Source organism: Myotis brandtii, unplaced genomic scaffold (assembly GCF_000412655.1).
Source record: "Myotis brandtii unplaced genomic scaffold, ASM41265v1 scaffold674, whole genome shotgun sequence".
Classification (NCBI taxonomy): domain Eukaryota; kingdom Metazoa; phylum Chordata; class Mammalia; order Chiroptera; family Vespertilionidae; genus Myotis; species Myotis brandtii.
In genome coordinates, this window is record NW_005370630.1 from 244,150 (window position 1) to 261,704 (window position 17,555).

Sequence of the window (17,555 nt, forward strand, 5' to 3'; positions counted from 1 at the left end):
GGAGAGAGAGAGAGAGAGAGAGAGAAATATTGACATGAGAGAGACTCATCGACTGGTCAGCTCACGCCCAGACCAGGGCCAGGGATAGAACCTGCAACCAAGGTATGTGCCCTTAACTGAGAATCAAACCTGCAACCCTTTGGTCTGTGGGCTGACGCTCTAACCACTTAGCTAAACCAGCAAGGGCATGTAGATGTTCTTTATAAAGCTGAGTCAGTCTGATCTAGTTCTAGTTTGCTGAGAGTTTTTTTTTTTTTTTTAAACATGAATAGGTATTGGATTTGGTCAAATTATTTTCTTGCATCTACCGATATAAATTATATGCTTATTCCTCTTTAGCCTGTGGATGTGATGGACTACATTTATTTTCAAGTGCCTGAACCAGCATTCCATACCTGAAATAAATCCCACTTGGTCATGGTGTATAATTATTTTTATATTTTGTTGGATCCAATTAGCTAATAAATATTTTTAAATTAAAAATGTTTTTATTGATTTTTAAAGAGAGAGGAAAGGAGGAGAGAGAAACATAGATGTGAAAGTGGAACACCAATTCGCTGCCTCCTGCACGCCTCCTACTGGGGATCGAGTCCGCAACCTGGGCATGTGCCCTGACCAGGAATTGAACCAGCAACTTTTTGGTGCACTGGACGACACCCAACAGAGTTACACCGGCCTGGGCCAATTATCTAATATTTTGTTGAAGATTTTTGCATTTATCTTCATGAGTGATATTGGTCTGTAGTTTTCCTTTCTTGTATTATGTTTACCTGATTTTGGTATTACAGTAATGCTGACCTCACTGGATGACTTGAGGTGTTCTCTCTGCTTCTATTTTCTGGAAGGGATTGTAGAGAATTGGTATCATTTTTTTACCTTAAATATTTGATTAGTCACTAGTGAACTCATCTGGGCCAAGTGCTTTCTGTTTGAAAGATAATTGAATCTATTGCTTTAACATAGATAGGCCGAATCAGATTATTTATTTCTACGTGTGTTTTAGTAGGTTGAGTTTTTCAAGGAATTTGTCCATTTTACTATCTAAGATATCAAATCTATGAGCACACAGTTGTTCATAATTTTCCTTTATTATCCTTTCAATGACCATGGGCTCAGTAATGATGGCCCCTCTTTCATTTACGGTACTAGTCATTTATTTCTTCTTTCTTTTCTTGGCAAGCTGGATAGAGGTTTATCAAATTTAATGATCTTTGCAAAGCAGCAGCTTTTGCTTTCATTGGTTTTCTTTATTTTTTTTCTTATTTTAAATTTCATTGATTTCTGTTTATTTTTCCCCCCTGCTAGTTTTAGGTTTATATTGCTCTTCTTTTTCTTGTTTTCCAAGGTGAAAACTTAGATTATTTATTTTATTTCCATAATAGACGTAACATTGTGTAAGTTTAAGGTGTACAGTGTGATTTAATATGTATGGATTGCAAATGATCACCACAATAAGGTTAGTTAACACATCTATTACTTCACACAGTTACCTTTATTTTTGTGTGTGTGGTTGAGAACATTTAAGATTTAATCCATTAGGACACTTCAAGTGTACAATACAGTATTGTTAACTATAGTCACCATGCTGTACATTGGATCCCCAGAACTTAATCATCTTATAACTGAAAATTTGTACCCTTTGACCAACATCTCCTCAGTTCCCCTACACTTCAGCTCCTGCCAGCTACCAATCTACTTTGTTTCTATGAGTTTCCACATATTAAATGAGGTCATACATTTTTATCTTTTTCTGTCTGACTAATTTCATTTAGGACAATGTCCTTAAGGTTCATCCATGTTGTTGCAAGTGACTGGATTTCCTTTTTTTTAATGGCTGAATATTCTTTTGTGTGTGTGTGTGTGTGTGTGTGTGTATCACACTTTTTTCTTTCTTTCTTTTTAAAATATATTTTTATTGATTTTCAGAGCGGAAAGGAGAGGGAGAGAGATAGACACATCAATGATGAGAGAGAATCATTGATCAACAGGCAGCCATATTGGGGACTGAGCCCGCACCACACTGTACCATGAGCACGTGCCTTGACCGGGAATTGAACCGTGACCTCCTGGTTCATAGGTCTATGCTCAACCACTGAGCCATGCCAGCCGGGCTGTTTCTTTCTTTTTAAAAAATCTTCCCCCCTTTCTGCCTTCTCTGGCTTAAATTAAGCATTTTATAGGATTCAATCTTCTCTTCTCCCCTATCAATTATACTTATTTTAAAAATGAAATAATATTAAAAAGAACTATATTCTTCTAAAATTAATTATCCTCCTTTAAAAATAAAGAATTAAATAATTAAGTGGTGTTCACCTTAGAATTGCTATTATTTTTTTTAACAAGACATTATTTATTAGTTTAATTAAGAATTAAAAAACACTACCCTGGCCGATGTGATTCAGTAGTTAGAGTTGGCCCCCATGCACCGAAGGGTCGTGGGTTTGATGGCTGAATGTCAGTTCTTAGATATTCTGGCCTGGTCCCTCCCACTCCCATTCTTTTTTTCTCTTTGTATTTCAATTTGAGAAGTTTCTATTGGCATTTATAATTTAAAATTTTAGAAATTTTCACATGATTCAATATTGAAGATAGCAAAAGTAAATAATGAAAAACTGTTTCTTCCCCTCACTCCTGTCCCTCATTCATCAACTTCTAACCCCATATACAACCAATATTATCAGTTTTTTAACCTTCTAGGATAATCTATGCATAATAAGGAAATACATTATCTATTTCCTCTCTTTAAAAACATCCCACAAATAATAGCATAGTATACACAGATTCTCATTTTATTTTCCCCCTACATATCAATATATCTTAATGTTTACTTATTTATTTTTTTAATACATATTTTGATTGATTTCAGAGAGGAAGGGCGAAGGGGAGAGAGAGCGAGAAACATTAATGATAAGAGAGAATCATGAATCGGCTGCTCCCTGCACGCCCCGCACTAAGGCTTGAGCCCACAACCCGGGCATGTGTCCTTGACTGGAATCAAACCTGGGACCCTATGGTCCGCAGGCCAACGCTCTATCCACTGAGCCAAACCGGCCAGGGTTTAATGTTTATTTCATCAGTACATCAAGAGCTCCTGGTTCTTTTAAATGGCCATATAGTATTCCATTTATGGGTATACAAGTCCATACTCCTTATTCAAAGCTGTAGAATTTTGAATATATTTTGGAATTCAGAATTTTAAAAATTACAGAAAGGTAATTTGTACATATATCTATTTGCAGCATCCCATAATTAAAAACATTACTATTTGTACAGTGAATGTATGAATAATCACACTAGGTGGGATAAAGGACAAAATTAGTTTTGCAGTTTATCAATACAATTAGAGGCTCAATGCATGAAATTCGTGCAAGGGGCTCGGCCCTCGCAGCCCTGGTGGCTACCTCAGCTCTCGCAGCCGCGGTGGCCCCGGCTTCATCCGGAAGGTTGTCCAGATGGTTGTTAGCTATTCGGCCGTCTGGTCTAATTAGCATATTATGCTTTTATTATTATAGATAGTAAGTAAACTGATAAATAAAATAGTATGATATATACCATAACTACTTGGTATCTTTATTTCTGAGGAAAACATTCAATAAAACCTCATATCAAGCTAAATATTTGTATATGTGCATGCAATAAATGTGTTATATCTAGTTTCTTGAGGATTTTGGACAAAAGTCTTTATCAACATTGCTATTAATGTCATCAAAGATTAGAACTGCATATTTAATGATGGTCCAGGAATGGGATTCTTAATGATGAAGCAACACCACAAATAGATGGCCATTAAAAGGTGTAGTTCTGCCCTGGCCAATATGACTCAGTTGTATGAGTGTTGTCCCATGCACCAGAAGTTGCCACAGTTGGTTTCCTGGTCAGGGCACATGCCTAGGTTGCAGGCTTGATCCCCAGTAAGGGGTATGCAAAGGCAGCCGACTGATGTTGTTTTCACGTGGATATTTCTCTCTTACCCTCTCTCTTCCTCTCTTTCTAAAAATCCATTTAAAATATTTTTTAAAAAGGTGTAGTTCTAGGGTAATGTGTCTCATTAGTATGGACTTCTATATGAGCAGTCTCTTCAATTAAGTAGCCATAATCTCCTTTTCACTGATAAATGAATGTTATTCAAGGTCAATTAACTGTTCTAACATTTCTTCTATATTGTCTGTGGAGATTTTTTTTGCATTTGTGTTACATCTTATCACTATTAGCCTCTTGCTTATTTGGCTTAATACCATTTTAGCAATTTTTCTACCCTGCAAAGAATGTACAACAGATATATAACCTATAATATTCAGTTTGTTTGTGTGTTTTAAAAAAATATAAATTAGCTCTAACTCAGCGCTTCTACAACCATGGTGAGCATAAAAGTCATCTGAAGAATTTGTTAAAACATAGATTCATGGGATATACCCACAGAGTCTGATCCAATAGGTCTGGAGTTGGGTCTGGGAATTTGCATTTCCAACAAGCTTCCAGGTGAAGTTGATGCTGCTTGTCCACTGATTATATTACTTTGAATAGCAAGGCTGACTTATTTAGACTTTTATCCAATAAACTTCCAATGTAAGTAATGAGACTATATATATCTGTTGCAAGTATAGACTAAAATAAAAAATAAACATTTAGCCTGAGCCGGTTTGGGTCAGTGGATAGAGTTTTGGCCCTCTGACTGAAGGGTCCCAGCTTCAATTCCAGTCAAGGGCACATACCTGAATTACAGGCCCAATCCTGGCCCCATGTCAGGACGTGTGCAGGAGACAACCGATTGAATGCCTCACTCACATTGATGTTTCTCTCTCTCTGTCTCTCCCTCCTTCTTCCACTCTCTAAAAAATCAATGGAAAAATATTCTCACGTGAGTATTAACAATAAATAAATAAATAAATAAACATTTATATTTTTTCTTCATTGGGAGTAAAATTTCTTGGTCACAAGTTCAGAAGGAGAGTGTGTAGAATAGTGGTCCAAGAAAAATCCTATATAATAAAAGCCTAGTATGCTAAGTGTCTGGTTGTCCGTTCAACCAATCAAAGCATAATGTGCTAATGACATGCTAAGGCCGCTCAACGGCTCGCTATGACATGCACTGACCACCAGGGGGCAGACAGTCGACTGGTCGACCAGTTGCTATGATGTACACTGACCACCAGGAGACAGATGCTCCGACCAGTAGGTTAGCTTGCTGCTGGGGTCTAGTGGATAGGGACTGAGTGAGACGGGCTGGACATCCCCTGGAGCCCTCCCATGGTCCCACCCCGGCTGGCCAACCTCCCGCGTCTCTCCCTGGCCCTGATCGTGCACCAGTGGGGGTCCCTTGGCCTGGCCTGTGCCCTCTCACAATCCAGGACCCGTCAGGGGATGTTGGAAAGCTGGTTTCAGCCCAAACTCACAGGCCAGACAGAGGGACCCCACTGGTGCACGAATTCATGCACCGGGCCTCTAGTTTAATTATAGTTTTCTTTCATTCCAGCTTGTGTGCAATGAGCTCATGTCATTGGTAAAGATTATTGAGCCAGTTAGGAAATATCTCTGATTATACATGTGTTTTTTGTTTATATATTAAAAATAAGTTGTAAACAACTTTGAAACATCTTCAATGTTGACTTTTTCTAACTTTCAACCTGTGCTTAGAGTCCTTAAAATCTTGTTTGTGCATCAATCATTGCTAATTTTTAAAATAAAAGAATACAGGCCAGAACAGAGCTGTTTCAGCAGCACTCTATACATGTTTGGGACTAAGGTTTTCATTAAAAATTATCTTTAAGATCTGGCAGACGTGGGAGCTTTGGGGTCCTGGTGAACAGAACAGACTTTTGGCCAGGCAGACGGCCTCTAGGTGGCTCGGCGCGAGCACCTCTATGCACAGGAGATCTCTCCAGGACCAGGAGAAGCTGGAGGAGAACCATGTGCTGCACCTGCAGCTGGCCATCTGGAGGCCTCCAGAGGAGCCCTGAACTCCCTCTGCAGACAGTTCCAAAGGAGGCTGCCCTGAGAGCAGTCAGCTTCAACCTAGGGGTGGGCCCCTCCTGGAAACACCTGGAAAACCCAGCCAGAGCAGCAGGGCCTCCAGGCTACAGCTCACTCAGCTAAGAACGCCCTGGGTGCCATGTTCCAGAGAATCCAGGAGTCCTGCCAAAGTGGCACCAAGTGGCTGGTGGAAACCCCAAAGCCCAGAGTGGGAAGAGAGACACAGGGCAGTAGCGCCCCCCAGCTCACAGCCTGAGCCAGAGGAGCACCTGGCTTTCTGGAACGGGCCCTTCCCACTCAACTCCGGGCCCCTGGGAGTGGGAGCTGCACTGCAGCTCCACCCACTGTGGAGGTCCAGGAGGGAGGCCGCCTTCTGGACCCACTCCTCCTTTACAGAGCCCTTCTGCTCCCCCAGTGAATTCGACAGTGAACAAGAGCCTGTGGGGTCAGGAATCCAGCGCCTCCAGAAGCTGTCCCAGGAGCTGGAGGAGGCCATTACAGCTGAAGAGAGCCGTGATATGACTGTTTCTCCTTCGAGACTGAGGACAGTGCCCTTCAGGTAACGCCCTCCTCCTGAGCATCTTTCCTTCCAAGCATCTTCCCCAGCATCCTCCTCCTCCTCCTACATGAGCACGTGTGCGTATTTGGAGGCACATTAAAGAACCGGGTCTCCTGGAGGAACCCACAGAGCTGACGCCCAGCAGAGTGGGAAGAGTGAGGTCTTCCTACCAGCTTGGACCGGAACTGCTGACCTCACTGACTCACCACCTTCCAGCAACTCGTCCTGGGGGAAAGCTTGGTGTCCTCACTCCCCCTGTGTGCAGCACGGTGAGGGGCAAGAAGAGAGCTTTGTCTTGCAGGAAGTGAGCCATACCTGACCCCCACGCCCCCACATGTGGGATCCCTGCCTCCCCTCTAGTTCCAGAGGAAGCCCCCAGGAGTTGGCAGTGCCCACGGGCCACTGCTAACAAGGACCTGACTAAGAGAGGCCCAGGCAGAGGCTGGTTAGGGGCCTCTGCTCTCCTGAGCCCGGCAGAGACAACCTGCCACAGCCCCGGGGGTGACCCCTTACAGACCCGGCTCCTGGGTGCACAGCTCCTGTGCCTGCTCCAAAAGAAGGAATGGGAGAGATATCCAGGCTCTGAGACCTGGGGCCCACGGGTGCCTATTGATGTTCTCAGCACCAGGCACTGTGGTTAGCAGGGAAGAGTAGCTGGCAGGGAGGAGTAGCAGCACTGCTCAGCAATTTCTGCCCTTTGTAAATTATTTAAAAATTCTGCTTTGTCATTTTATTAGAAAGAAATCAGGGTCTAACTTCCCTCCATGACGTTGTTTTTCCATAATAAAGACTTTCTGACAGACTGACAAATCTCAGAGGGAAGGCTGGAGGATGGGAGGGATTAACCACAGAATTTATATGCATATATGTATAGCCCTTAGACACAGACAATAGTGTGGTGAGGTCTGAGGGGAGGCAGGGGTAGGGTGGAGGAAAAAGGGGACATCTGTAATATTTTCAACAATAATCTTTAAGCCCTGGGTGGGTGGCTCAGTTGGTTGGAGTGTCATCCTATGTATCAAAAGGTTGTGGGTTCGATTCCTAGTCACCTCTATCTGTATCTTTTACCTTTTCTAAAATGAGCATGGATTTTGGGGGGACAATAAGAAGATACAACATAAAGTTATTTTTAATAAAAAATGCTTTGAAAACTCCATGTATTACCTCATATCAGAAAAATACTTAGAGTCCATGGTAGCTAGTATTTTATTATAGCTTCCCAAAGGCTTATTTTCATTTTAAAAAAAATATATATATATATTTCAGAGAGGAAGGGAGAGAGAGAGAGCAACAGCAATGATGAGAGAGAATCATTGAATGGCTGTGTCCTGCACGCCCCACCCTGGGAATCGAGCCCACAACCCAGGCATGTGCCGACTGGGAATTGAACTGTGACCTCCTGGTTCATTGGTCAATGTCAACCATTGAAATACAGGCAGGGCCCAGGGGCTTATATTCATTTTTCTTTGTGGTGAAACCTCCATAGTTAACAGGGAGTATGTGAGCTTGAAAGCCCGAGAGTCACTTTGGCTGCCTATCTTTTAACAGGACCTTGGAAAAACCACAAACTCTCATATCTGTAAAGAGATTTGCAGCTCCATCTTAGCCATCATTTCATGAATCTTCCAATGGTCCTAGGAGACTGATAGGTCATTGACAATGATCCCCGTTTTATAGGTTTTGAACCTGAGGTTTGGAAAGGTGAAGTACCTTTATCATATGGATGGACAGATTTAGAAGTTACCTTAAAGATGATCTCATCCTATGTTCCCAGGATTCTGTAAATAGTAAGTAGGGAAAAACTTTGGACTGGACCCAGGTGCTCACTCTCATGACAGCAATCAAAATGAGAATCCCTCAGTCTAAGACAGTGGTTCTCAACCTTCTGGCCCTTTAAATACAGTTCCTCATGTTGTGACCCAACCATAAAATTATTTTCGTTGCTACTTCCTAACTGTAATGTTGCTACTGTTATGAATCGTAATGTAAATATCTGATATGAAGGATGGTCTTAGGCGACCCCTGTGAAAGGGTCGTTCAACCGCCAAAGGGGTCGCGACCCACAGGTTGAGAACCGCTGGTCTAAGAGGTCAAAGGAAGATGAATGGCTTCTCTTCTTCAGGAGACTGCAGCCCAAGCCCTTGACAGGGCCATGACTGGGTTGGCATAGTGGGGGTGCTGAAGCCTGTGATCTATCTACGCTTACCTTTGGCAGCAGTCAGCATGGTGGAGGCCAGTTCACACTGCTGTGATTCCAAGTGTCCAAGTGTGAACCAACGAGGATAACGGCTGGGCACCATAGACACCATATGCTGAGGGTGGGAAGTGTCCCCAGTAGAAGTTGAGTTTTCTAGAACAGGTAACCTAGAAGAACCAGAAAGAGTCATTAGCCACCATCCAGACCCTTGCCATTTTGAGCCATCTTTTAAATGTTTATCTTTGTAGTGAAGTAAATGAGCAGGAAAGGGTTAACTGAGAACTTTGAAGATTTAAAAATCTAGGGTACTGTACTCTATATGAGGTGAATGCCTAGACACTTGTAGAACTCAAGCTGAATAGTCACTTGAATGGATCTGAAAGGCAGTTCAAAAGCCATAAGATTTTTTAATCCTCACTAGAGGATATTTTTCCATTGATTTTTAGAGAGAGTGAAAAGGGAAAGACAGAGAAAAATATCAATGTGAGAGAAACACATTGATTGGTTGCCTCCTGCATGTACCTCGGTTGCAGGGCCCGGGCTGGGGAGGAGCCTGCAAACGAGGTATGTGCCCTTGACCAGAATTGAACCTGGGACATTTCGGTCCATAGGCCGACGCTCTATCCACTGAGCCAAACCAGCTAGGGCCATAAGATTATTTTTAAAAGTATAAGAAATATATGCCAAGGAATCCTCAGCAGTTCTTTTCTGGTTGAGGTGAGAAGCTCTCTCAACCTTATGGTCTAAAATTCTTTTGTATGGTCTGCTGCATCCTTGAGGTCCACCTGCCTGAACCAAGGATCCTATTCTAGTTTGGGAACAAGATGCTCATAGCTCACTGTTCTCAAGTTTAGTTTTAGAAAACCATTTCTACCTCCCTAGGTGCATCTGGTGACCTATTCCTGGGAACCATGAATCAGCTGAGCTATGGAAAGGCTCAAACCCCTTCTCAGCCTGCTTAAATGGCCCCAGAACTGGAAGACTCAGGCCGTGGGTGCTCCAGATCTATTAAAAACTCAGGGGCTTCCTCAGAGGACCCACCAAGAGTAGAGCCAGGGACCAAGTGGGTCACTAGCAAAACATCTCAGATAGGAATTCTTGATCATATGAAAATATCTAAGCCATTTTAGGGCAGGCTTGGTGGTAGGTCCAATAGAATAGATACAAAAGGGAAGTGATAAAAGTGAGATAAACAAAGAAAAAGAGCACCGAAGACTTCTACTTTGTTGGAGACAATTGGGCTAGGAAACATTTACCCACCTCATGGCACGTAAGGCTAATTTATAGGACAGGTCTGGATCATGAGGCAGGAGAGCTGAGAACAAATACTTGGCAAAGGTATGCATGGGAACACTCTCTCGGTGAATGACTTCTCCCAGACCACTGAAGGGGCCTCCTGCAGGAAGAAGATAAGCCAGCCAATTACTTACCTGTATGCTTCTATTTGCCAGCCTAGACTTGAACCCTAGGATCCCACACATGTTTGCTAGCCATGGGAACCTTCAGTATACTTTAATGCCAAAAATGTTTCTGTACCTGTGCTCTATAATAGAGGAGCTCCCACAGTCAAAGGTAAAAGACAATAGCCTCTTTTCTCCTTACCTTCTAGCAGTAAGAGGCACTGTTTCTGTAGGGTTTGCACCAGTTCATCGTCCAGCTGAAGCTCCTGGAGTCGACTCAGGAGCTGTTCCTCATTGCGGCACACCTTGTCCTGTGCGTAGAGGCCTTCAGGCATCACCCTCTGTTGACCCAGCCCCATCAGAGCAACTTCCAAGGCCAATGACAAGTAAGACTCACTGCTGCTTGGGCAGCCTGCTGCCATGGGTACATGCTGGTACACAGGGGGTCTGCTTTCATTCACATCTGAGGGCAACAGGTCACCAGATTCCTTAGGTCAGGCCCTGTGGATTCATCTGCTCCTCTCTCCCTCCCACTTTGGAATACAGCTTGGTCAGCAGCTGTCACAGGGAAGCTGAGTCAGAACCCCATGGGAGTAGGAAAAATATACCGAAAAAAAGTTACACAGAGCCACAAAGATTCCTAGCTTCTTCCTAATATATGACTGGCTGGGCCAGTTGGGGAAATATAAAAACCTTATACTGCCCTAGCTGGTTTGGCTCAGTGGATGGAGCGTCGGCCTGCGGACCAAAGGATCCCAGGTTAAATTCCAGTCAAGGGCACATGCCCAGGGTTGTGGGCTCGATCCCCAGTGGGGGGTGTGTAGGAGGCAGCTGATTGACGATTCTCTCTCATCATTGATGTTTCTATCTCTCTCTCCCTCTCTCTTCCTCTCTGAAATCAATAAAAATATATTTTAAAAAAATCTTATACTAATCTTTTGCTAGTCATTATAATACCGTAATTAACTGTTTTTCTATCTTTCACTAGAGTGTGAGTATCTTAAAGGAAAGCGACTTTATCTCATTGCCCTAGGTCAGGGGTCCTCAAACTTTTTAAACAGGGGGCCAGTTCACTGTCCCTCAGACCTTTGGAGGGCCGGACTATAGATTAAAAAAAAACTATGAACAAATTCCTATGCACACTGCACATATCTTATTTTGAAGTAAAAAAACAAAACGGGAACAAATACAATATTTGTATTTGCATGTGGCCCGCGGGCCGTAGTTTGAGGACCCCTGCCCTAGGTATTTCCAGGGTCTGGTGTATAGGAGGAGCTAAGTGTATGTCAGTAGTGAATAAACCCCAAGTGCAACCTCAGGCTTTGCAGATGCAAGTGTCACTGTGCAGATGAAACAGACCAAAGATGACAATTCCCTTTTAAGGGATGAGAGGGAAGATAAGGGCAGCCCTAGCTTAGATTGGGGCCACCCCTTGTATCTCTAACCAGAGAAATCCAAATCCACCCGGCTAAACTATTACTTTTATAACACTTATAACTTCTATGTTATTATTACTTTATATATTCCACCTTTGGATTCAAAGTTTCAGAAACTTTGAAAAGTTTAAAAGTTAGAGTTTGGTTTCTTTCCTTTTCTCTTTCATTTACCTGGTAAGTATTTATGAATGACTATTAAATGGGAGGTCTTACACTAAGTGCTGGGATCATAAAGATAAGTCAGTCATAGTTTCTGCTTTCAAGGAGCTGACAGCCTAGTAAGAGATACTCACTTGTAAACAAATTGTAATGCAGTGTGTTAAATACTATAATAGATGCATGTATACAATATAGTGATGGCATAAACGAGAGAAGAATCAATTTTGTCTGTAGTCCTTGCTACTTTGAGACTAATGAATAACGTCCCTTCTATTTTTTATTTGTAAAACTGGTATAAAACTAACATAATTAGGAAGAAAGTTCAAAGGAAACAGGAGAATATTACACAATTGCAAGGGACACACACATTCTTGATGGAAGTTCTTTCCTACTTCCAGACTGTTCTGAGGACTTGGCCTTTGACTGCTGAAATCTCTCTACCTCTTATTTCCCTTGGATCACACTCTTTAGATATTCAGGGAAGTGAGAGGAGCAAAGGAAGGTGGCAAGGTAAACTGTGAGAGAAGGACAGGGCTAGTCCACAGGGTACAAAAGGAAGGTGGAAAAGAGAGGAAGCCTAAGGAAACCTCTCAGGGAAGGTGGATAAGAGAGAAAAAAGGCTGCAGGAAGGTTAGAACACATCTGGCAGGATGAAGAGGGCTACCCATACCTGACACTTCCAGATAGCTATCATCATTCAGGCGGCAGGCCTCAGTTAAAGTAAGAAATAGGCAGCCAATGGGATCCAGGGGGTGGCCCACCCAGCCTTCCAGGTTTGTGATGGCTGTGGTTCCTCTCTGCAACAGTTCTGGAAAGAAGCAGGGCAGAGTTTTAGAGAATGATAGAGATACACTGCTCTCTGTCCCTGCCTGGGCCTCCTCATCAGTTTCTTTCAGGGCTTGGCCCTGAGACTCAGAGAAAGCTTCCCTCATTGTCTTGCTTTGGGTTGATAGGACAGGTCACAAGCTTATCAGCCAGCAGCAAAGACCTATGGTCTGCATTTAGGCTCCCTGTTGGCAGTTCACATATGTAGATACAGCTTTACGGTTTTAAAAGGGTCTTATATCAGATCTTAGTGGGCCTTCCAACTGCCTTCTGAGGGAGGCATGCTGGCATTATTATTCCCATTTTACAAAGATTCAGAGTAAAGTGAGACATTCCACATAGCATATAGCATGACCTGGAATCCCCTAGCCTCTGCCAAACGATGAAACTTCATAAACATTAAGACCTACAACTTGTAGCCACTGAGGATCCTCTTCAGCCTTAGCCTAAGGAGTTAGGATGGCTCCTAATAGCCTTAGAGTTAGAATGGCTCCTAATCACTGTACCTTTCTTCTGATGCTTGTAGATTTCCAACTGCCGTTGCTGCTGCAACCTCAAAGTATTGATAATGGCCACCGTGAGTCTGAGGGCCTCTTTTGGATAACCATGGGAGTGCAGGGCATCTACCCGAGCACAGGCTGTAGGCACATGTTCTACCAGATGAGAAGAAAATATTTTGGTTGTGTTAAATTTTCAAATTAGGAAAATTCATGCTTGAGAAAAGGAGTTCATGTTCTGTTCAGTTCCTCAAATTCAACCTGATATCTACCATGTACCAGGACCTATGTGTTATCTTTTAAGGATATAAAGTTGAATAAGTCACAGGCATTACCTTTAAAGAGCTACCCTGAAGTCTCAGGCTACTGTATAGAAAGGGACACACAACTAGGATAATAAAATATTGTACCTCTTTGTGAATATGTATTATCGGAATCCAGTGGAGGTAGCAACTAACTGACTAAAGGGAGAGGCCTCATTCATTTATTAATCCTACATTTCCTGAGAACCTATTATTTGCCAAATGAAAGTACAAAGACGAATAAGAAATAGCCACTTCCCTCAAAGAGCTAAAAAATGTTACATAAATAGATCATTATTAGACAGTTAAAAAGAAAAGACATGATAGGAATATATACAGATAGAAAATAATATTTGAGCTGCATTTTGTAGGACAAGATTTAAAATAGGTAGACAAACAGGGAAAGGCATTCCTGGCAAAGGGAACTTTATAAGCAAAGGCATATAAATAAAAGCATAAAAAGTATTCTATATAGAATCTTCACAGTATGACAAATAGTTCTGTGTAGAGTTAGGCTATGTGGCTAGAGATAGCCTGGAAAGGTAGAATCTGGAAAGGTAAAGAGCTTTGATGCCATTCTAAGGAGTTTGGATTTACCTTAGGGATAATGGAGGACTACCAAAGGCTTGTAAATGGGCAAGTGATCATAATGAGATTTATGGCTTATTTTGTGATTTCTTTTAAAGAAAACATTAAAATTTATAAAAATAATTGCAGAAAATTAGAAAACATAGATAAGCAAAATATAAAATAAACATTAGAGATAAGCATTACTTCCACTTTCATACATATATCCAGATTTTTCTATTCAATTTTAATTATAATGGGGTGATATAATTATTGTTTTGTAACTGGGTTTTTACACTACACACAATGTAAATATTTTTCCATGTCATTAAATGTACTTCTATAACACTAAAAGTGATTATATATCACTCCACTGAATATGTACTATTCACTGTGTCAATCAATTCCCTACTGTTGGATATAGATTGTTTCCAATTTTCTCATCTGTACATTATTTATAACCATGCTCCAACAGACCCCTAATTTTAGGCATATTTTTGGTAATTATAGCTCAGGATAAATTCCTAGATGCAGAATTCCTGGATCAAAGGGTATGAATGTGTTTTAAAGGCTTTTGATAAGTATTGTTGAAATACCCTTCAGAAAGGGTGTAACATTTATACTCCTACCAGTAATATCAGAGTACCTATCTCTATGCAACCTCTTTCAACCAAAACCCAATAATCTTTATTTTTAAAATCCTTGACCAGTTGACAATCCAAAAATGGTAATTCAATGTTGTTTTGATTTGCATCTTTATTAATGAGGTAATTCTTTTTTCACAAGCTTGTTAGATTTATGTAGAAGTGTTGAATCAGAGAAGAGGGAAGATAATCAGAGGGAACTTCAGCTAGTGACCCACAGTGAGTTTGGCCAAGGCTTTAGAGTGAAAGACAGGGACATATCCAGATTCAGCAAGATCTCGAGAAAGACAAAGATAATGGGCTGAGGGATAGAGGTAGGGAAATGGGAACAGATAATAAAAATGTAAATCATTAGTGTAAGACTCAGAAAATAAATCTATTTTAAAATAATTTCTCTTTTGTAATGGGCATCCTGTAATAAAGTCAAGAACAGAATGATAGAAGGCCAGAAGATGATTTAAATTGACAAAGGAACAGCTTTATTCTGTTACGATGAAGGAAAGGTGGGAAGGAAGAAGCTTAGAGACAAATGCAGATTGTGCCCTAGCTACTAGCACAGGGTAATTTAAATTTCAAATGTAGTGCCTTTTTAGCAAAACATAATTTCAGAATAGATTATAATCTTGCTCAGTAACTGTTGACTAAGGGAGCAATGAACTGATGTCTAATGGTTTTGGTAGTACTCTTTGAGATTTATTAACTCCTTTCCCCTCCCAAAATTTAGGATACAGAATATAAATTCCTCTATTTGAGGTTATTGTACCTCAGCTGAGTACATACGCCAAATGCTTAGGCTTCACATAAATGCTGAGGCCTGAATCAAGGCCCCAAAAGATATGCATGAAAATTGTCCCAATTATAGTTGTGTTGCTGGTACCGGTGCAGATGGCTCATTCAGGCCAAGAGGTGAGATTGGGCTCCAAAAGTCTTAAGAGTAGAAGAGAGATACACTTACCAAGCCACAGTGGCTGGCCTTGGGAATTAAAGAGTAGTCTCTCACTTTCCTGTTGACAGGCAGGAGCTATATATATATCGCTGCTAATTATTCGCTGTAGGTGGCTGTCTTGCCAATGCAATTCACGGCCCTCGATGGCTCTAGTAAACACTGTTCGTCTTGGTCTGGTTAAGGAGTCTGGGGAAAGAAAGAAATGCATGCAGCAGTTTAATGATGGATTATCTGAAGCTCTAACTCTTGTGTTCTTCAGGGTGGGAGGGTGGGCATGTGGTTAGTGAGAGCAGCCACTCTGCCATCTGTCTGGGTGTTTGTTGTGTTACCTGTTTATTGGATAGCTTTTAGTGTGTCTGTGCCCTCTATGGAAATATATTTTCTACAGAGATCTATGGCTGCCTTTCTACTTCTTACAGAAAACTAATTTCTCCTAGGACCCAGAGCCACATGAAAGAGCGAAGGAACAATGGTGTTCAGCTTCTCAATTATGAGAATACAAACTGCTTCTACAGAAGTCAGAGGAAGAGAGAAGTAGAAAGGTAATCTTTCTGGTCAATCTATATCCTATCTCATTTACAGCATGACCCTTATCAGACTGAGGACTTCCATGAAATTCATATTAAAAGCTGAAAGAAAGAGCTAAAGCCCTGTGTATTCTGGTATCTTTATCACACTGATAACTGCAGGCTTACAGCCTTGTTCTCCAATAAGAAAAACTGATACTGACAACAGTTGTTTTTCTCATTAGAGTCTTACCATGCCATCTCCCTTCCAGAAAAAAGCTGCAAGGAAACCAAAACAGCAGGCAAATTAGGCTCACTTCTTAAGAGTGGTGTGTATGAAGACCAAATGGATGATATACTGTTATAAACTGTAGATAGAGGAGGAGTCATGGGAATGACATTTTAAAAACTATAAAAAGGTGTAAAAGGTTATTTAACTGACTCTAGGCCAAATTAAGGGCGGTTGAAACTATTTTGAAATAAAGAACTGAATACTGTACAAATGTTTCCAGAAATGCCCAAATGAGGTGTGCATCTACTGAGTCTGTGCAAAAATATTGGGAAGAAAAGTCAGAAGATTCAGACTGAGCATGAAATAAATGAACATATTCATCCACTAAGCTAAAGTCCCTGGACATCTCTTCAGAATTTGATATATTCCACAGAGTATGGGCTCAGAGAATTAAATGAGAATAACACTGACAGTATTTACTGAAGCTGCTTCTCCTTCATGTTGTTCCTCAGTAGAAGTACAATGACCCCTCTATTGGCTGCAGTCTAAGCCCTTCTCTTGCTGAAGTGAGAATCCACTGTGAGTTTACTTATCCCACAGTGGGGATTAGGCTCCCAATATGTTCTGTAATTCATTAAGTTAGTAAATAATGAGTCCTTACTACATGGAAGATACTGTTCCAGGTGCTAAAAATATACAAAGTCCCTGCCTTCAGCAACCTTTACATTCAAATGGGGAGAGATAGTTAAATAAATATATATCAGATGGTTATAAATGCTATAGAAAAGATGAGAGCGGAGTTAGAAAGGCAAGCTGGTGTTAGGTGAGGGTAATTGTTTTATATAGAATAAGGCAACATTTGAACAGAGACCTGAAGGGACTGAAGGCAAGATATAATTAAGGGAAGAGCATTCCAGGCAAAAGGAAAAGCAAGTGCTGAGATCCTGAGGTGGGAAAATATCTGGAGTGTTTAAGAGTGACAAAGAGGCCAGTGTACTTGGAATGGAATGAGCAAGCAGGGAAATCATAGGAGATGAGGTCCGAGAGATACCAGGGAGCTAGATAATGAGGGCCTTGCAGGCCATGAGTGAAAATGACTTTGGCTTTCTGAGTATGAGAAGCCACTGGAGGACTTTGAGCTGTTGAAGGTATATGATGTGACTTCATTTTAATTTTGGGGGAAATATATTTTTTATTGATTTGAGAAAGAGAGAGAGAGAGAGAGAGATAAAAGATGAGAGACACACATCTATTGGTTGCCTCCTGCATGTGCCCCAACCAGGGCCAGGGATTGAGCCTGCAACTAAGGTATGTT

At 41.4% G+C, this 17,555-nt stretch overlaps 1 protein-coding gene and 1 pseudogene across 1 annotated transcript in view; one reads left to right on the top strand and one right to left on the bottom strand.

Moving 5' to 3' along the window:
- The window catches only part of ZSWIM5 (zinc finger, SWIM-type containing 5), a 101,690-nt gene that overhangs the window by 8,102 nt on the left and 76,033 nt on the right, over positions 1-17,555 (bottom strand). The window contains exons 6-11 of the mRNA XM_014529232.1: positions 15,512-15,688; positions 13,053-13,199; positions 12,392-12,529; positions 10,329-10,589; positions 9,987-10,122; positions 8,736-8,893 (exon numbers count right to left, since the gene is read on the bottom strand). Coding sequence (XP_014384718.1) covers positions 8,736-8,893; positions 9,987-10,122; positions 10,329-10,589; positions 12,392-12,529; positions 13,053-13,199; positions 15,512-15,688 — 1,017 coding nt within the window. The remainder of the gene's footprint in view (positions 1-8,735; positions 8,894-9,986; positions 10,123-10,328; positions 10,590-12,391; positions 12,530-13,052; positions 13,200-15,511; positions 15,689-17,555) is intronic.
- On the top strand, positions 5,492-6,542 carry LOC102239273 (annotated as a pseudogene).